This window comes from Otolemur garnettii, unplaced genomic scaffold, assembly GCF_000181295.1.
Source record: "Otolemur garnettii isolate 467f Iridium unplaced genomic scaffold, OtoGar3 scaffold00113, whole genome shotgun sequence".
NCBI lineage: Eukaryota > Metazoa > Chordata > Mammalia > Primates > Galagidae > Otolemur > Otolemur garnettii.
Window position 1 is genome coordinate 3,612,810 of NW_003852508.1, and position 21,546 is coordinate 3,634,355.

General features: G+C 41.3%; 1 protein-coding gene across 1 annotated transcript in view; it reads right to left on the reverse strand.

Moving 5' to 3' along the window:
- CPA6 (carboxypeptidase A6) overlaps positions 1 to 21,546 on the reverse strand; it is a 279,926-nt gene that overhangs the window by 62,161 nt on the left and 196,219 nt on the right. Inside the window, exons 4-6 of the mRNA XM_003797251.2 lie at positions 15,162 to 15,276; positions 12,761 to 12,862; positions 10,582 to 10,686 (exon numbers count right to left, since the gene is read on the reverse strand). Of these exons, the coding sequence (XP_003797299.1) occupies positions 10,582 to 10,686; positions 12,761 to 12,862; positions 15,162 to 15,276 (322 nt within the window). The remainder of the gene's footprint in view (positions 1 to 10,581; positions 10,687 to 12,760; positions 12,863 to 15,161; positions 15,277 to 21,546) is intronic.

Sequence of the window (21,546 nt, forward strand, 5' to 3'; positions counted from 1 at the left end):
AAAAAAAAAAAAAAAAAGAAAATTCTGTGTAATATATGTTTTAAGTTCTTTTGGGTATATACATAAGTATATATTAATATATAGGAGTGGAATTTTTTTGTTATATGAAAACTCTGTTTTTAACTTTTTGAAGAACAGCAAATTGTTTTAAACCCTATTTTTAACTTGGTAATTTCCTTAACTTTTCAAGTTCATTACTTTAAGTTTTGTGAGTGTCCCTCTATACCAGTATCTACTTGCTGTCTATTTTCTTTGTCCCCTGTCCTGTGTCCATTCTCAGGTTTGAGTTTCATACTCTTCTATAAATAGTATCTGCTCACATTTGTAGAAAGGAACCTCCAAGTTCTGCATCTTCATTTCTGTTTACTTCTTCTGTATCTATTCTGGAATTTTCATTCTTGTTTGAATTTAGTGGCTACAGAATCTTTCTTGGTTCATGACAAATATTAAAAAACCTTACTGCCAGAAGGGAGAATTTCCTTTTTAAAAATTTCAAATTAATGAGAGTACAAACAATTAGGGTATAATATTTACGTTTTTTAGGTAAGTCCTTATTGTAGTTGTGCCCCTAACCCAAGAGGTGTGCCATACACCCTTACACTGTGCCTATTAGATGACAGCACACTAATTCCCTCCCTTCTCCACTCTCCTCTTCCATTCTCTCTCCAACTTGAATTGAGTTTTTCCATTGCATGGATATGTATTACCTTATCTACTGACCTCAAATTAGTATTGAATACATTGGATACTTTCTTTTCCATTCTTGTGATACCTTACTAAAGAGAATGTTCCCCACCTCTATCCAGATTAATACAAAAGATGTATTAACAAAAGTCTCCATCTTTTTTAATGGCTGAATAGTATTCCATGGCATACATATACCACAGTTTATTAATCTAGTCACTGGTTGATGGGCACTTGGGTTGATTCTACATCTTTGCAATTGTACCTTGAGCTCTGATAAACAATCTAGTGTAAATGTCCTTATGCTAATATGAATTTTTTTCTTCTGGGTAGGCAGGATAAAATGGATAGACTATAGCAAATTCTTTGAGGATTCTCCGTACTTCTTTCCAAAGGGGCTGTATTAGTTTGCAGTCCCACCAACACTGTAAAAGTGTTCCCTTCTCTCTATAACCACACCAGCATCTGCAGCTTTGGGACTTTGTGATGTGGGCTAGTCTTACTGGGGTTAGGTGATATCTCAGGGTGGTTTTGATTTGCATTTCTCTGCTGATGAAGGATGATGAGCATTCTTTCTTTCTTTCTTTTTTTGAGACAGAATCTCATTATGTTGCCCTCAGTAGAGTGCTGTGGCATCACAGCTCACAGCAACCTCAAACTCTTGAGCTTAAGCAATTCTTTTGCCTCACTCTCCCAAGTAGCTGGGACTACAGGCGCCTGCCACAATGCCTGGCAATTTTTGGTTGTAATTGTCATTGTTGTTTGGCAGGCCTAGGCTGCATTTGAACCTGCCAGCTCTGGTGTATGTGGCTGGTGCCCTAGCTGCTGAGCTACAGTCACCGAGCTGACAATGAGCATTTTTTTCATATATTTCTTAGCCATTCATCTGTCTTCTTTAGAGAAGGTTCCATTTGTGTCTCTTGCCCAGTAATATATGGGATTGTTGGGTCTTTTTTCTGTTGATTAATTTGAGTTCTTTGTGGATCTTAGTTATCAAGCTTTTGTCTGATTCATAATATGCAAATATCTTTTCCCATTCTGAAGGTTGTCTATTGCTTTAATTTCTGTGTCTTTAGCTGTGCAGAAGCTTTTTAGCTTAATTAAGTCCCAAAGGGAGAATTTCTTAAAGCTCCATTCTAGTTTTATGATGGAGCTCATGCAGCTCGCATTTCAGCGCTAAGCCCATGGTGTCAGTGATCCTCTTCCTCCTCCTCCTGCCAACCCCTTGTGGTACCACAAATATGACACAACATCAGTAACGGCCCTGCTAACTCAGTATAAGCAAGCATTCAACAAGAGAAAGACATTGCAATCCAAGTGTACCTGCTTACAAGATATAAAAAATTTACGATGTGTGAATGTTAGGAAATAAAGAGAGGTAGTGAGTATTGAAAGTGGAAAAGTGATGGCTCCATGTTTTTCATCAAAATGAAATGATTATCAATTTCAAAGACTAATCTCCACAAGTTTTATGGTATATTTGCATTTAAAAACTATCTACCAACTAGCAACTATCAATTATTTGTTGAGATAATAAATTCATTTAAGCATTTTTCAAAATAAAATAATCCAGCCCATTTTACCATTTAATCCTGGTAGTTTGCTTCTGTTTCACTGTTTTCTAAGCTTTATATTTCCAAAATAGACCCCTGTGGATGAATCTGCTAAATTGGAATTGAGGCAGAAGTGGAAGTGGCTCTTAGGGATGGCATGGGACAATCAGGCAGCTGAAGAGACAAATGTATGAAGCCAGAGCTATGTCTTGCCACTTCTGGTTCCCATGCCGGCGTTGGCCAACAAGGATTATACAGTAGGGAAGAGAGAACTGGGATGAAATTGCCTCGGTTTCTCTAGGCACGTGTAGTTAAGCAAAATAATACAAAGAGATACCATGCATTCCTTACCCATTTTTCCCCACTTTTAACATCTTGCAAAACCATAGCATGACTTTACAACCAGGGCATTGGGATTGATGTAGTCAAAATACAGAACATTTCCATCACCACAAGGACCCCTCTTGCTGCATTTTTATCCATGTTCACCTCCTCCCACCTCCACCCTTTCCTTAGCCCTGAGCAGTCACTAACCAGTTCTTCATTCCCATAATTCTGTCATTTCAAGAATAATATATAAGTGAAATAACACAGTAAGCATCTGTTTGGAATTGGCCTTTTTCACTCAGCATAATTCTCTGGAGACTTATCCAGGTTGTCCTGTGAGTCAACAGTTGGTTTCTCTTTATTATTGAGTAGTTTTCTAAGGTGAAGATGTACTATAGCTTATTTAACAATTTGCTGTTGATGGATATCTGGATTGTTTCCAGTTTGGGGCTATTATAAATAAAGCTGCTATAAACATTTGTGCACGGGTTTTTGAGTGAACATAAGTTTTAATTTCTCTGGGATAAATGCCAGGAGTACACTTACTGTGTCATGTGGAGGTTGTATATTATAAGAGATGGCCAACTATTTTTCAAGAATAGCTCTACAATTTTACATCCCCACCTGCAATGTACATGTGATCCAATTTCCTGCATTCTCCTTGGCATTTGGTGATATATATCCATATATGTACAGATCTACCTCTAGGTGTGTGGACATAGATGTATTTTTATACATAATTAATTATAGCCACTCTGATAGGTGTGTAGTGACAGTCATTGTGGCTTTACTGATATCTTTTTGCACATGATTATTTGCTGTCTTTATGCTGCATATTTTGGTAAATCGTCTCTTCATGTCTTTTACTAATTTTCTCACCAATTTACCTGCTTCATTATTGTCAAGTTTTGAGTTTATGTATTCCAAATATGAGTCTTTCATTAGCTATCTGGTTCATATATATTTTCTCCTGGTCTGTAGCTTATCCTTTTTTGGTTCTCTTAACACAATCTTTCATAGGCAAGGTTTTCATTGAGTAAATTTGATAAGATGCAATTAATTATTTCACTTCATTTTATTTATTTATTTTTTGAGACAGAGTCTCACTCAGTTGCCCTAGGTAGAGTGTTGTGACATCAGCTCACAGCAAACTCAATCTCTTGGGCTCAAGAGATCCTCTTGCCTCAGCCTCCCAGGTAGCTGGGACTATAGGTGTCTACTACAATGCTCAGCTATTTTTAGAGATGGAGTCTCACTCTTGCTCAGGCTGGTCTCAAACTCCTGAGCTCAAGCAAGCAGCCTGCCTCGGCCTCTCAGAATGCTGGGATTATAAGTGTGAGCTACTGCATCTGGCCAGGTACAGTTAATTTATCAACTTTTTTTTTTTTTAATGGAACACACTTTTGGTGTCAAATCTAACTCTGCCTTAGCTTTGGGTCTGAAAAATTTTCTCTTATGCTTTTATGTCCCTAAAAGTTTTATAGTTTTACAATTTTACATTTAAATTCAAGATCTAGTTTGAGTTAATTTTTGGAAAAATATAGACTTAGGTTGAGGCTCATTTTTTTTTTTTTTTGCCTCTGGGTGTCCAATTGTGCTAGTGCCATTTGTTGAAAAGGCTGTTTTTCCTTCATTGAGTTGCTTTTGCATCTTTGCCAGAATCAGTTGGATAGATCTGTATGGATCTATTTCTAGGTTCTCTATCGGTTACACTTATCTATGTCTATTCCTTCAGCAATATCACAAGCTCTTAATTATTGTAGGTGTATGATATGTCTTGAAATTGGGTAGTATGAGTCCTCCCTCCCTCATCATTCTTCTTTTGCAAAATAGTTTTAAGCTCTCCTGGTTTCTTTGACTTTCTATATAATTTTTAGAATAACCTTCTCTATATCTACAAAAACATTTTATGCAATTTTGATAGGAATTGTGTTAAATCTGTATATCAATTTGGGGAGAATTACCATCTTTATGATAGCGAGTCTTACAATCCATGAATATGCTAAGGCTCTCTGTCTATTTAGATTTTTTTTTTTTTACTTCACTAGCATTTTGTATTTTTTGGCATGTAGGTCCTATGTTTGTTTTGTTAGATCTACAGCCAAGTATTTCACTTTTTGCAGTAATTATATATGATATTGTATTTTTTGAATTTCAGCATCTATGTGTTCATTGCTCTTATATGGAAATAAAATTGATTTTTCAATATTTATCTTATATCCTGTGACTTCACTGAACTCACTAGTTCTACATAATTTTTCTATTGATTGCTTGGGGTCTTCTATGTAGATTGTAGACAATCATGCCATCCACAAACAGGGATGATTTTATTTATTCTTTTTCAATTTGTATGTATGGCTTTTAATTCCATTTCTGCCTGACTGCACTGCCCAGCACTATGTCCATTAAGAGTGGTAAGAGTGGACGTTCTTGCCTTGTTCCTGATCTGAGGGAGAAAGCATTCAGTTGTTTACTGTCAATTATAACATTTGCTATAGGTTTTCATCTTATGATGTCTTCATAACTTCATATCTTTTATATCTTATGATATCTTCATAAACTTTAAGAAATCCTTATCTATTTCCATTTTATGAGTTATGATCATGAGTGTATGTTGAATTTTGTCAAATGCTTAACCTGTATCCTTTGATCATATAATTTTTTTTTGTTAGCTTTTAATACAGTGGATTGGACTGATGAACTTTCAAGTATTGAACTGAGCTTGCATCCCTGAAATAAATCTCATTTGGTTTGATCATGGTGTCTTATTCTTTCTATAGATTGCTAAATTCTATTTGCTAGCATTTTGTTAAGGATTTCTGAGTTATTTTTTGAGAAGGATATTGGGCTGAGTTTCCTTTTCATCTCGCTGTCTGCTTTGGTGTCAGTCTTCATAAAATGAGTTGGAAATGTTCCCTTGTCTTCTGTATTCTGAAGGAGTTTAAATTGGTGTTCATTCTTTTTGAAACACTTGATAGAATTCTCCAGTGAAAGCTTCCAGGCCTTAAGATTTCTTTATTGGGGCTTTTAAAAATCATAAATTCAATATTCTTAATAGTTATAGGGAGATTCAAATTATCTAATACATAGTACATGAGTTGTAGCAGTTCGTGTTTTCAATTAATTGGTTCCTTTTGTCTAAGTTGTCAAATCTGTATGTGTAGAGTTATTCATAGTATTCCCTTACTATTCTTTTGATATGTACAGGTTTTTTAGTGGTATTCCCTATTTTGTTCCTTACATTGGTAATTTGCATCCTCTTCTTTTCTTTGTCTTTCCTTCTAGTTCTTTGTCAATTCTCATTTATCTTTTAAATGATAATTTTTTTTTTTTTTGAGTTTTTTGGCCGGGGCTGGATTTGAACCCGTCACCTTCGGCATATGGGGCTGGCGCCCTACTTCTTTGTCAATTCTCATTTATCTTTTAAATGATAATTTTTTTTTTTTTTGCAGTTTTTGGCCGGGGCTGGATTTGAACCCGTCACCTTCGGCATATGGGGCTGGCGCCCTACTCCTTTGAGCCACAGGCACCGCCCTAAATGATAAAAGATTTTCAATTTCAATTTCATTGATTTCTGTACTTGTATTATTTCCTTCCTTCTGGTTGCTTTGGGTTTATTTCCAATTCTTTTTCTTCCTTGAGGGAAGAACTTATTGTTTTGAGACCTTCCTTCTTTTTGAATGCATACATTTAGTGCCATAAAATTTCCTGTTGGCATTGCTTTAGCCCTACCCGACAAAGTTTGATATGTTGTATTTTCTTTTCTTCCTCTTCTTCCTCCTCCTCTTCTTCTTTCTCTCTCTCACTGTGGTGTCATCCTAGCTCACTGCAACCTAAAACTCCTGGGCCCAGGTGATCCTCCTGCCTCAGCCTCGTGATTAGCTGGAACTACAGGCATGTGCCACCACATGTGGCTTTTTTCTATTTTTAGTAGTCAGGTTTTACTCTTGCTCAGGCCACTCTTGAACTTCAAGCAATCCTCCCACTTTGGCCTCCCAAGTGCTAGGATTACAGGCAGGAGTCACCAGGCCCAAGTGATAGGCTATATTTCCATCCAGTTCAAATGTATTTTTTTTATTTCCCTTGAGATTTTATCTTTGAACCATGGATCATTTAGAAGTGTTTTTAATTTCCAAGTGTTTGGAGATTTTCCTGTTACTTTTCTGCTATCAATTTCTAGTTTGATTTCATTGTGGCTAGAGAATATACTCTCTGTGATTTTAATTTTTTTACATTTGTTGACATCTGTTTTTTGGCCCAAGATATGGTTTATCTTAGTTTATATATTCCTAGGCACTTGAGAATAATGTGTATTCTTGGTTGCTGGGTGGTCTCACAGATCCTATTGGCTGATAGTGTTGTTGAGTTCTGTTACATCCTTGCTGACTTTCTAATTGTTCTTTTCATGGTGCTTATTTAAACATACCAAATTGCTGATAGTAATGTGTTGATTTTATTAAGTGCTTATTATATGCAAACACCCTGTTAAATCTTTCCTTTGCCTTGTATCATTTAATCCTCCCAGTAACCTAATGTGTCATAGACTATTACTACCCTCATTTTGCTGAGGCTCAGAGACGTTAAGTGACTTGCCACTAAGATCACACAGGGAGTAAGTAGCAGAGCTGACCTTCGGGTCCAGGGTTGTCTAACTGTGTGTGTGGGACCCACACACAATCTGCTTCTCTATCAAGATCCCAGAAGGGCATTTGCACCCAGTTCATATTTGAGTTAGGATGCAAATAGTATAGTAGTGGCTACAGGGAAAGTCCTACCAAGATGTGGCATCAAAGGTGGTCCCCAATGACTCCTGTCTCCTGGTATCTGTGCCCTGTACAATCCCTTCCCCTGAGTATGGGCTAAACCTAGTGATTCACTTCCAATGGCAGAATGTGGCATAAGTTATGGAAAGCCACTTCCAAAATTAGGTTACAAAAAACCCGTGGTTTCCATTTGGGCTTGTTCTCTCTTGTTCTCTCCCTCACTTGCTTTGAGGAAATCCAGGGGCCATGTTTTGAGCTATCTTAGGGAGAGGCCTCTGTGGCAAAGAAGTAATACCTCTGGCCCACAGCCAGTGAGGACGTAAGGCCACCAACATGAATGAGCTTAGAAATAGCCTTCCCCAGTCACACCACATGTCCTCATCCCTGGGCCTCCTGCTGACACCTTACTGCAGCCTGGGAGAGACCCCGAGCCAGCAGCAGCAGCTAAGCCACACCCAGATTGCTGACACACAGAAACTGAGGTGACACATGCTTGCTATTTTAAGCTGCTGACTTTTGGGTAAAAGCACCCAACAAAGAGAAAGCAGTGGCAGGAAGCCAGACCTTTTGCTCCTGATGCCACCTGTAGCTGGAACTCCGAGGAAGTCGAGAGATGTCAGAAGCTCCTCCTGGGGGTGAGAGTGGGGACAAAAGAAGCAAAGGACCTGACTCCTGTTCACATGTGTCTCCAGAAGAGCATCACCTCACATGATTCCCACGTACCAACAAGAGGGCAAAGACAGCAGAAGACAAATAGCACGCATCAGCAGAGAAAGGGCTGAACATAGCATTCTGAGCCTCTTGGGCTTGGGAGGCAGAGGTCCCCCGATGCTTCTAGAGGGGACACAGAACTTTGATGAGCTCAGAGCCTAAGAGCCAGTCCTGGGACTTCATGGTGAGATGGGAGCTGACCTTGCAGAAGGGGCACGGCCTGGAGCCCCTCTTGATTAGCCACCCCTGGAAGACTAAGGGCTTAACAAAGGGACCCAGTTAGTGTGAAAGATGATGTGCCACTGCTTGGCAGATGTAAGGTTATCTGAGTCTTTGACATCTCCGTTCTCCCTGACTCCACTACCACTCTTAATGGAAACGGAGACTGACGCAAGATGAAAACATTGTTTTTTCATAAGCACGTAATATGTGCTGACTGTCTCCTGTCACTGCAAATGCACGCTGTCACATGTCAGCAGCACCACTGTTCCCACAGAGACACTGGGTGAGTGACCTAGGTCCTTCCTTTCCATTTCTGGTTGCTGCCTCACTCAGATGGGAAATGTAAGTGGTAGAGTGGAGTGGTGAATGGCAGTCATGACCAGCGGGAGGTGCAGAGAGGGTAGCTGAGGCACATTCAGGAAGGGTCTGAGTCATCTACACACATGAGGATGGCCTGGCAGGGGAGGGAGGGGCGGGAAGGGAAGCCTTTCCTTAGTCATCTTTGTGGAAATGGAGCTTAATCTTAACTGATGGTTCTTGTTCTTCCTCCAAAGTCAACTGCCTTTGTACATGCCTCTCCCTTTCCCTATGGCTACACTGTGTCCTTCTCTTCCTTGGAAATTTAATTCAGGATGACAAGGCTGCTGTCTATGTTGTGCACTGCAAAAATCCGGATGGTACCATCCATACCTTGTGAGACGATTTCACAAGTCATTGCCCAGAAATTTTCCAAGTCATTACCACTGAATTCTCCTCATTCCAATTCAAATCTTAACAAAGATTTGAACATCTGTTAATTACCATGTGTTGTTCTACATGTTGGAGGTTTGGAAGTTCCCTTGTAGTTGATGCAGGAATAAGACTGATGGTAAACACATAAACAAGGTAAGTTTGCATGCTGTAAAGTAGAGGTCGCACGTAGGAGGGAGGGTGGTAAGAATATCAAACTTTAGCTGGAATATTTGGGAAATACGTTCTTACGTCCTTCCGTAATACACATGGCTGTAAACAATGGACGTCCTGTGTTTAACCATTTTCCTTCTTTTCTTTTTTTCCCCTAAATCTTAAAACAGCAGACACTGTATTGCTATGTAGTCACTGGACATTTGATAGAAGGTAATAGTTAATTTATTATTAGCTCTTATGCCTGTCTTTGCAGGATAAAGTGATGTTTTAATAAGAGAAAGTGAATTACTCAATAAACTGAATAGGAACAATTAGAAAATTTTATTCTCTAATAATTATAAAATTAAGGATTCTTCTGTGGGTTTGGGAGTGGCTGAGAGATAGATTTTGTAAACTTAGTACATTCTGGACATTTGTGAGGTATATTTTCTAAGACCTGAGAGAGTCTTCAAATTGTACAATTCTATTAGAGCATGCAATTTCTCCCCAAAGCACAGTAATATGTAACTAATGTATTTAAATATCCCTTGCATTCTTAATAGTTTTATGTAATTGCAAGACTAAAGAAATTTGTAGGGTTATTTTCTGGCTACAACTCATCATTTTTTTAGATTTTCTTTCATTTTTATTCCTTAGATTTTTTTTCACTTTCACTACTAGTGGATGGTTTCATTTTCATTTTAAGAGTTTTTCTTTTTAAAAAGAACTCAAAAGTCATTACACGCTTGACAATGAATAGGGAACTAATAGAACATATTTAAGTGTTAGTCCAAGAGGCTGGCCCACTCTTGGATAGGGACCCACTCAATACATGAGCTCAGAGGACTCAGGATTCAAATGAAGCATTCACAACAGGAGAAACTACTGAGTCTGAAACTGAGGATGTCAAATCCACAGATGCCAAAGTTCTTTTGGTATTTAAATAATAGACCTACAGCAAGAGGGCACAACACAGTCCCTTGTTCATGCCTTTATTGTTTCAGCATAAGGGAGATCATTTTGCGGGGGGATATCAAGTGATACAGAACTGAGTATCATATAAGAAACTGCTCTAGAACTCATGAGTTGGATTTCAGTCTTTTGCTATATATCCACTCTTATGCTTCAATCCTAACTTGTCACGAATCCATAAAGCCTCGGAACCTCAGATTGTTTCTCTTTAATTAGGGCTGTCAATTCCAACTTCCAAGGGTGGAGGTGAGGATAATCTGAGCCAGGGGTATAAGAGGTGTTTGTACACGTGAAAGCAGCCCACAAATTCAAGGTGTTATAGTCATTCAATTGGGTAGTCTGACTTTAAAATCTTGCTTTGTTCCTTGAGCAGAATTAAGCACACACACACACACACACACACACACACACACAAGGAAGCACTGACTGGCTGAAATGGACCTTGTGTACAAGGTTTAACTTACTTCTTTTACAAACCACTGACAAAAGGCAGGACCTATCCATTCTCTTGCGTGAATACCACAGTCAATCCAGACAGCTCTTTTGTAAGGTCGCGATCTTCTGCCCAGCTGAAAACGAGAATATTCACAGTAACCATTTCAGGCTTTTGTTTTTGGAGTCACTGACCAAAGTGACCAGTTTGATAAGGCTTTGGCATAATTCTTCACTATAATTTGGTTCATTATGTAATGCGTGAAAAAGATAAAGAGATTTCTTATCTGCTTCAGAAGTCCAGGCTTATTTATGCAGAAACAGTGCATTGATTGCCCTAATTTATAATCAAAGAAACAGAAAATACAAAAGGAAAAGGGGAATCCCCAACGTGGGATTGCTGCTCCATGTTAATATAGTATGTGACAGTTAAGTAAAAAGCTAAACACCCCCGAGACCCCTGCTTTTCCTTCTCTCTCTTCACCTTAAGGAATATTTTTTAAGGAAATATGTGTAGCTGTTTTATGGATGGATAAATTCTACCTTTTTTGCACCACAAAATGGAAACATAAAACAACTTAATTTGTGGAATCAGGTGACAGATTATTCTTTGCAACCCTACTATAGTAATACTTTTAACCTAGTTTCTGACGCAGCAATCAATAGGTGGTTCTTGATCTTATATTCATAGGGGATCTACTTTTCATTGACTCATTAATTCATTCATCTAATATTTCAGGAAAAACCGTTTTACAAATGTCAGACATTGTGTTCAGCCCTAGAGGTAGAAAGATGAAAAGACAAGTAATTGATACCACGTCTACATCAGTGGGGAGGGCAGACATGTAAGCCATCAATCAACCATTACGACGTGAATATCTATAAGTAACCGTGGGAACATAGAGTGTTATGCTGAGTTTTCCTGGGGAACAAAGGAGGCTTCTCAGAAGAGGAGGACTTGAGCGAGACCTGATGCTTGTCTGGCAGACAAGTTGGAGGAAGGCATCTCAAGCTTGGAAGAGAATCTGAGCACATCATATTTGAGAAGCTGCTTCTGCAGTCTGAGCAAGGAATGGCAGATGAAGCTGAAGGTGGAAGTCCCCGGGTACCACATCAAGGAGAGGTGGCCTCCTCCTGTATTCTATGAGAGGCCTCTCTGTGTGTGTGTTAATGCACACTCGTGTCTTAGAGCTCACACCGACAGCAGTGTGGAGGGAGGATTAGACATGAGAAGGTTGAGGATGGAGGCTCAAAGGAAGCTGCTACCGAGGCCACTACTGCAATAGTCGAGGGAGAAGAGACCCAGAGGAAAGTCAGAAGTCAGGGCAACAGCAATGAGGGCAAGAGAAGAGATTGGGGCAGACCCAGAAGATACTTATTAGAAAGAATTGTCAGCTTTTGGTAAATGTAAAGTGAGTGGTTAGCATAAAGGAGAGGAATTTAAGGCGACGCTCGTGTTTCTGGACTGGGAGGAGAGAGGTGCCTTTCTGAATCTGAGGAGCTTTTGTGAATATGCAGGTAAGAATGTCAAGTAGGCAATGAGGCATGAATTTAAGGCTCCAGAGAGTGGATTCCATGGGATAAAAAGTCTGGGACGATTGTTGAAACCGCGGGGGCAGATGTACCGTTTAGAGAAGGTTTATGGCATAAAAGCAGAGCTGAGGATAGTCCTGGGCATTGATTACAGGGACCTAAGGAAAGCGCAGGGCAAGAGGAGCCAGGGAATGAGACCGAAATGGCCAGAGATAGAAGGGAAATCACGTAGGAGTCATTGCTGAGTTCAGAAGTATGTTGGGGCAAAGCCTGGGCAGTCAAAGTCTGAATCGGAGAAGTGAAAACGTGAAGATGACTACTATAGGTGAATCTTTTTAGAAGTTTGGCTGAGAAGGGCTGGAGAGCTGTAAGTCAGGAGCTAGACGAGAACACACAGTCAAAGGGTGGGAATGACGCCCACCTTACACATGGATACAGTTTGCATCGGTTCATCTTACATAGCACCAACTCACAAACATGTTAGCAACAGTATTCTCTAGAATAGCCAATGGAGAAAATGAAGCACGGCTTAAAAACTTAAGGGAAAATATATTTTACATTCTCAGATGATGTTAAATATGAGACTCTGTTTTATTTACCTTTAACATACATCAAAGTTGAAAATGATGAATGGTCAGTCTTTTGTATTTATGATAGTTTGGAGTTTTTTATTTTTACCTTTAAAATAAAAAGAGTTCTTCCCTCGTATGATCTTCCGATAGAGAACATGTGAATGAGGCCTGAGTGGGTTTTATTCAGATGGTGCATCCAATTTTGAATCTAAGGGCAAGTAAATAACAACTATGTCAGACCCTCTCATGACAATGGAGCTTTTAGAGAATAAAAGTAACAAAAAGACAACAGCAGGTCGCACAATTCAAAGAGCACACACAGAGTATAAAATTGAAGAAAAGCCCAATTTTCTATGTTCAATTCTCTTTGGAATGCTTAAAATGACCTTTCTGCTTTTATATTGAGTCTCACATGATACACGTCTTTATAAAGTGCCTGCTTTAAAGCATGGTTTCTACTGCCACTTATTAATAGCTAATGGTAGAATTTTACAAAAATATTAATTGATGTGTTTTGGTTTCGTTCTGAAACAAAATTTATTTCCATGTTCTCACAAGTATTTAAGAGGAAAAGAAATAAAGCAACTTCAGGAAAACTACCCAAACGACTCACAAATGTTTCTTAAAGTTCCATATATTAGAATTTGCCACTGAACACAGGATGCTAAGAAAAAGGGATTATCTTTTACTTGTTAAGATTATTCCACCGAGCCGTGCATTGGAGGACGTACTCTGAAGAATTGCTCCAGTGACAGTGGTACATTTACATTGATCCCTTCACACACACTTGTCTGTCGTCAGGAGAAGGTATATTGGAGATGGATGAACAAGGTGCTTCATTCTGACTTTAAAAGCCCCAAAAGGAGGGGAGCGCCTGTGGCTCAAGGAATAGGGTGCTGGCCCCATATGCCAGAAGTGGTGGGTTCAAACCCAGCCCTGGCCAAAAAACCCCCCAAAACTGTAAAAGTCTCAAAAGGAGTAAAGAAGGAACACAAAAATGTTCTACTGTTCCATGATGTAAAAGGGTCTGTGCTGAAAAAGTACATAAATATGTTGTGCAAAGTACCCACATTTTCTTTTATTTCTGTTCTCATTTAATATGAAATGCAGGATGTAGTTATCTATACATACATCTCACATGTATATGCATATCTGTATTATACTTTTTTTTTTTTTGAGACAGAGCCTCAAGCTATCCCCCTGGGTAGAGTGCCATGGCATCACAGCTCACAGCAACCTCCAACTCCTGGGCTCAAGCGAGTCTCCTGCCTCAGCCTCCCAAGTAGCTGGGACTACAGGTGCCTGCCACAACGCCTGGCTATTTTTTTTGGTTGCAGCCATCATTGTTGTTTGGTGGGCCCAGGCTGGGGATTCAAACCCACCACCTTAGTTGTATGTGGCTGGCACCTTAGCCGCTTGAGCCACAGGCGCCGAGCCTGTATTATACTTTTAAACTTTGACTTTTATCTAGTGCATGTTAGCAGTACTTTTGTGTGCCAAGTTATCCAAAATCTTTCATTTACTTCTAAGTTCAAGCTTCTAAAATGTATGTTGAGACATGACATATGTGGAAATAATTTTGAGAAGAGAGTTGTCATCAAGATAACACAAAATGCTCCTAAGAATAGAACAGGTTATCATTGATTTCACGCCTGGCATTCCTTTGTTGAGTTCAGGGGAAGCACATGTGTATTCACTCGTTCATTCACTCTGTCAACAACTATTTGAAGGTCTCTGTTTTCCTGCCCCTGGGGATATAGTGATGAACAGGAAAGAAGTGGCCTACCTACATGGAACTTGCAGCTTATTATGAGAAAAAGGCAGTAATCAAATAATCATACAATTACATCATTAAAAACTGTGACAGGCATCACATCCGTGTGCGGTGGGGGCATGTAATACGCTGGGCGGTGAAGGTGGAGGGAGGGTTTGATCCAGCCTGGGAGAGTAGAAACAACTATCTTCTTGTTTCAGCTAAAATGTGAAGAATAACAAGTTGTCCAGATGAACGGTAAAGGTGGGGTAAAGGTGGGGACAAGGGGCGGTGAGTTTCCAGGTACAGTAGATAGTAGCATATTCAGACGTGCAGAGATGCCACACGCAAAGCTTGGCCTTTGGGAGATCTCGACTATGCAGAGCGTGCGGGGCAAGTGTCAAAGTCCTCTCTGCCCCCCAGCCAAATCACTGCCTTCAAACGCTGACTCGCTTTACCATCCGTGATTTCTGTAACAACATGCCCTCACTCTCCCATTGAACAGCCCACGTCCTTTGTAGGGGGGGGTTGGGTAAAGCAGGTGAGATACAAATTATTTTGCAACTTCCCATATCACAGTAAAAGACTTCATGGAAGGGATGAATGAACTTTGGTGCATAGGCCATGTGACTGCTGTGAGTGCACATTCTGCGCGTAGCCCCTCCCCTGCCTTTATGCTTCTCCCCCGATTTTTAGAATTAAATGATAAAGATGTGCTTGTAAAAAACCAACAAAACCTTCTTGGATTACATACTTCTTCTAAGGAGTGATAAACTTCATAATTGTATCCAGAGAGGGACCTTCGATTTCTGTGGGTTTGCAAGCTGCTTCCCTTTTCCAGGGTTTTCTGAAGATCTTCTATGAGGATCCTGGATTTGAAATGATAGATGTGATGAAAAATAAATTGAATTAATACACGAATCAGGCAACATTCAAAGAAAATCATATGTATCTATGTCAAGAAAATCATATGTATCTATGACTACGGCGATTGATACTTATCAAAAAATACCGAATATAAGGAAATTCAGGAAATTAAAACTGTTAAATGATGTAATAAATTTAAAGTGTAAGTAGGCAGATGTACCCAAATAATAATAGGAGTAATAACAGCTATTGTTGATTGAGCAGCTGCAACATCCAAATGATGGTTACGAACCCTTAAATTCGAGTACTACTAGTACTTCCTGGGAGCCTGCACTGTGCTGTGTATTTTATACACACGCTTGTAAGTTGACAGCCCTCCATGGTAGATTCTGTTGTTATCGTCATTTTAAAAATGAAAAGGCCAAGCCTCGGGTAAGTGTTAAGAACTTGTCAGAGTCACTCCGCTGATCAGTGCAGAGCCAGAGTTTGAATTTGGGAGGGGAACCCAACTTGCAATCTTGCGACTCCCAGAGCGACATGATGAAAACTGAGCGTAGGCTGCTCTTCCCATGTCCTTTGTCATGCCCTTGCCATGTCCTCTCTCCAGCTGTGTCCACCTGTTCACAGCCTGTCCATCCCCCACACACTGTTGTTAGGTCACTGCCAGCAAACCAAAGTCAGAGAGAGAAGGGGAAGGAGTGCAGCTACCGAGGGTTGGAAAAAGCTATTTCACTGCCTGCCAGTAGCAAGCATGCCCAGAGAAGAGGAGCTCACCTAAGCATAGTGAAAACATTTGGAAATTAAAGGCTGAGGCCAGGTGGGGGAGTCCAGGCTGTGTGGGACTTGCTCCAGGTGGAGTCATTCGTGTTCTTTTTTTTTTTTTGAGACAGAGTCTTACACTGCCCTGGGTAAAGTACTGTAGTATCATCTTAGCTCACTTCACCTGCAAACTCTCAAACTCTAGGGCTCAAGTGATCCTTCTGCCTCTGCCTCAGCCTCCGATAGGAACCTGCCATGATGCCCAGTTAGTTTTTCTTTAATTTTAATTAATTAAAATTTTAATTAATTTAATTTTTTAATTAAAAAAATTTTTAGTAGAAATGAGGTCCCGCTCTTGCTCCTGAGCTCAAGCAATCCACTTGCCTTGGCCTCCCCGAATGCTAGGACTATAGGTGTGAGCCACTGCACCAGGCCAGTCACTCGTGTTCTTGATGTGACATCTGAACTAAACAGATACAGGCTTGTCTTTCCAGTGCTCGCCAGCCTCCACTAACTAGAGCACAAAGTAGCAAGGCACTTCCCTCATTTACAGTACTTGAAGATGTTAGAAAGTCCCTTGGTAATTTTTCTGGGCCTAGCAGGTGGTTAAAAAGCTGTGTCTTCATATTTTATTTTCCAAAGGAATCTATTACTTAATGGCTATTAAAAGAAATTTTAATGAGCATCTTGATCTATATAAGCTATTTAATTTTTAAAAATTACTTTAAATCATCTGAAAACATACTTTTTGGTTCATTAAGGAAATAAATTTTCTCAGGGTTATATTGGGTAGAGAACATTCTTTTTCATTTACTTACTTGTTATCTATTGAATGCCCACTGTGGACAAAGCATTTACTCAGGAACTGATTATGGACTTCGCTGTTCTTTTGTTTCAACTTTTTATTAACACTGGAAACACTTTAGAAATCAAGATAAGGTGAGGTGGCTCAAAGCTTGGTCAAGTCCCCTGGCAGCTGTTTGCAGTGGCTCAAAACGTGAGAGGAACATTAACACCATCTGTGTTAGTATTTTCTTTCTCTCCTTGCATGAAGAAGTTACAGATGATTGGGTTTGTGTGAGATGAATAACTTTACAATATTGCTAAGATAGGTCTTGGGCCAAATGAACCTCTGTGTCAATGTCCTAACCTCCTTAATGCGAGGGGAAAATCTAGGAAGGGCAGGAAGATGCAAGTTTGGTTAGGGCTGAGATGGCTATAAGCTGTCAACACATTCCAGTACTGCAGGTAACCTCCACGTGAGTCTCCCTCCCCAGGTTCATCTGTCCATCTCGCCTGGCTTTTTCTCATCCCCGGAAACTAAAGGAGGAAAAAAAAGGTAGACCAGTTTGCCAAAGCCAGCAATCCCTACACGGATCTGCTTTGAATCTCCAGTTTATAAAGCCTGTGGTACTTTGTTATGGCAGCCCTAGGAAACCAAAACAGGTCTCTGTAGTAACTTACACTGTACCCTGGTACAGGATGTAAGAGACCAAGGTTAAGTTAAAAAATAATTGTGATATGGGAGGACTAATCTCATTTTCCTAGTCAAGCACTTGCGTAAAAACCAGTAGAAGACTGTGGAATGGAATCTCAAAATGGTCTTTATGAACTGTTGCATTTTCTTACTGTTAGGGCTCGTTATTTTTCCCACCCTAGTTGTGTATACTCCTATGACTAGAACTATTAAGAACTTTCCACTTATTGTCAGCACTCAGTACAAAACCACCTCCCCCAAGTTTCCGGGGTGGGGAGGAAACCTCAAAAATCCAGATTTCATTGTCATTTTTAACAGATATTTATTTTTCAAAACGATCAAAAATTTTTTTTTTTTTGTGGCAGGATGAGTCATAGAGAGGGATGGATCACCTAGGGGACAGACACATGGGGTGATATTATTCTCACTTTAAAAATTGCTGCAGCTATAGATTAAGTATTCTTGTACAGAGTAAATGATAATCTTTTGAAAACACCCCAGGCTACAACACTAAAAGTCAATTAAAATGATCTCTATCTACTGGACCTGTGGAGTTTAATCGACTCTTACGTTATTGTTATCTCGGGACCAACAAAACGAATAATTCTAAATGATTGTTCTCCATGAGGAAGCAACTGATTTAAACACTCATTTTTTAGATTCTATTTTCTATGACACAAAGTGTGATATTTTATTCTATATCTGTTCCACATGACCTAAATTTAATGGCAGGAAATAGAGTCTTGTTAAGCCAAGTGGTATATTCTTTTCTACTGAATAATAATGGATGAAGCCTGTGGGTTGTTACTAAGCACCTATAGGTATAATTGCCAGGTTCTTTCCAGTCAGGCATTGAGAGAATCAGAGGATGCCTTCAAAGCTAGCGCGATAGAGCGACCACCACAATGTGCCAGCACGAGCAAGGGTTTTGTGCACAGCTGTGATTCTGTTCTAGAGAAGCACAGATCAGATACCTTTCTGCAAAAAGTAAAGGACAGCCTTAAGAAGTCTGTAAATATCTTTCTTTCTGGCAGGGTGGTCTCTGTGTGGCCCAGGGGTGTCTGCCATCTGGCACTCTTTGGCCCAGCCCTTCAGAGAGACGGGGGCCCTCATCACAGGCCCGCGGAGCCGTCAGCCCAACCCAGGCGCCATTAGGGACCCATGTGCCAGTTTGGATAGCACAATAAGCTGCTAAAAGGTGGAGGTAATGGAGGGTAGTCATTCATATGCCTCTCAGCCTGCCTCTCAACCCCCCAGTCCTGGGATTCCCAGAGAAAGGCAAGTCACTCCCCATCGTCTCACGAATTCCCATACTCGACTTCTCTTCCCAGACCTTCCACTCACACCCCTTCCCTACACGGTCTCCTCTGCCCTGTGCTGCCAAGCAGTGCTGCTTCCCTTGCTTCCAGCCTCCAGTGTCTTCAGAGAACTTGCTTTTCTCATATTCTCCCTCTCTCTTTTTTTGAGACAGACCGAGTCTCACTCTGTTACCCTGGGTAGAGTGCTATGGCATCATAGCTCACAGCAACCTCAAACTCCCTGGAAGCTGGGACTATAGACGCCTGCCACAACACCGGGCTAGTTTTTCTATTTTTAGTAGAGATGGAGTCTGGCTCTTGCTCAGGGTGGTCTCAAACTTCTGAGCTGAAGCCATCCATCCACCTCGACTTCTGAGAGTGCTGGGACTACAGGCGGGAGCCACCAAGCCTGGCCTTTCTCATGTTCTTGTCCCATCAGAAATTTGACTCTGAAGGACATACCTTCTTTTGTGGCTTTCTATCTGGGTCCCCCATCTCCCACCGTGGGCTCACAGCGGGGGAGGTCAGTTTCTACAGGACTGTTCCTCTGCTCTCCTGCTAATCTCTAACTTGTGGAACACTCACCTTCCCTGGAGCCTCGTGCTATTCCTGGGTGCTTTCCTTAGCTCTGGGCTCCAGTAGGATCACCCTACCCTGGGAGAATATTTTCTCCCTCCTCCTCAAACCTTGCCATGAGCTGAGGAGAGTCAAGCCTGCCATGATGATTCCTGGTGGTTTTGCACACCCATTCTTGGCTGTACCAACCTCAAAGACCTGCACCCAACACTCCCCTTCAATTATTTCCCTCTGGGGCTACCCTGGACTTTGTCACCAACCGGAAACATTCTACCCCAGAGCTCTTGGCTTCCAACAACCCCCATTTTGTGGAGTTTTCTTCCTTCCTGCCTGGTGCACTACACTGTTTTCGATCCCTAGTGTGAAGGCCTCCATGCCTTCCTCGGACGCATGGTTCTTCCATGTGTCCCATCGTGCCTCCCGGTCCAGATTGGCCCCCAGGGATGAAAACTTGACCTGGTATCTCCCTGGGAACCTCCACATCCTTGCTACCCTGGCCTCTCTACCATCCAATCCAATGAAACCCCAGCTCTGCGGCAGTGCTGCCACCTCTCCTCTGGGCCTTACTCCACTTTCCTCTTGACAATACTCTTCAACCCACTTCTTCACTTTCAGTAGGTAATTTTGCTTCTTCATCCAGAAAATTCACCCATTGGCTATGAGTTTTTCCCACTTGTCCCCTCCCTTATGTACATGGTAAGTAGGGCCACGTTTTCCTCTTCAGTCTGGGAGGATGAGGCTTCCTTCCCGCTCTTCACACCCACTCCTGCACCTGTGGGTTCCCTCCGGTGTCATCGATGTTTTTCTCCCTGTTGGTCCTTCTCCGGGGCCAACACCTGCTCTGTGTTCTCCCCTCCTGTCCACTTCTCTGTCTTCCACTGCTAACACTCTAATCCCGCTGTTGGAATTATCAGTGTACCTTCCATTGCCACATCCAGAGGAAACTGCCCGGTCATTTTCTCACTGGACGTCACTGCAGCACCCAGCATGTGGACCATGCCCTCTCCCCAAAGCCTTCCTTTTCTTTAACTCCCATGACTGTCTTCTACTTGTTCTCTTCTTATTGCCTCGATGATTGCTTTTATTTTTATTTTATTTTATTTTTTTTTGAGATGGAGCCTCAAGCTATCCCCCCTGGGTAGAGTGCCATGGCATCACAGCTCACAACAACCTCTAACTCCTGGGCTCAAGCAAGTCTCCTGCCTCAGCCTCCCAAATAGCTGGGACTACAGGCGTCCGCCACAATGCCTGGCCATTTTTTGGTTGCAGCTATCATTGTTGTTTTGGTGGGCCCGGGCTGGGGATTTGAACCCGTCACCTTAGTTGTATGTGGCTGGCGCCTTAGCCGCTTGAGCCACAGGCGCCGAGCCTTGATGATTGCTTTTAAAAAACAGCCTTCAAAATATCCAAATCTGTTCAAACCTGTCCCTTAGCCAAACTAGAAAATTTGGAGTCATCCTTTGATGTCTCCCTTTCCTACTTAGCATTCAATGAGGAGGGTCCAGTGGTTTTACCCCTGACTTTTTTTTTTATGCTCACCTGTTCCCAGTACTCTGTCCTAACTTAAGGCCTCACTATCTCCTACCTGAACTATTCGTATAGTTTCCTGTTGCTGTCCTCCCACCCCCACCTCCCAAACCCCAGTCACACGTGGCTCTTTTACCCCATCCACAGGTGGGGTCAGAGCTTTTACATCCGCACATGTGACTCCGCACAATCTGGCCGCCCACCTCTCCAGCATCATTTCTTCTGCTCTCTGGCTTGCACTGGTCACTACTGGTGCTGAACTCCCACACTGCTTTCCCTTCCTTTGCTGGTGTCCTCGTCTGCCAGCTCCTCGTCTCATCTGTGCCCAGCTGACACAGTTTCTGTAAACCTGCCTTCCCAAGCTCCCCTCGGCATGGCGGCTGCTCTCCATCTTCACAGAGAGACGATCTGTGTTTACACTGATCACTCAGTGGTAACTGTGAAATGATCTGTCCATGCAGTTGTGCCCATCCCCCATTAGACTAATAAGTTCTTCAGGGTGGATCATTCCTGTCAGTTTTCTCAATAAGAAACATTATATCATGGAAGAAGCCCAAGTGCCCATCGATCCACGAATGGATCAACAAACTGTGGTATATGTACACCATGGAATACTATGCAGCCATTAAGAAGGA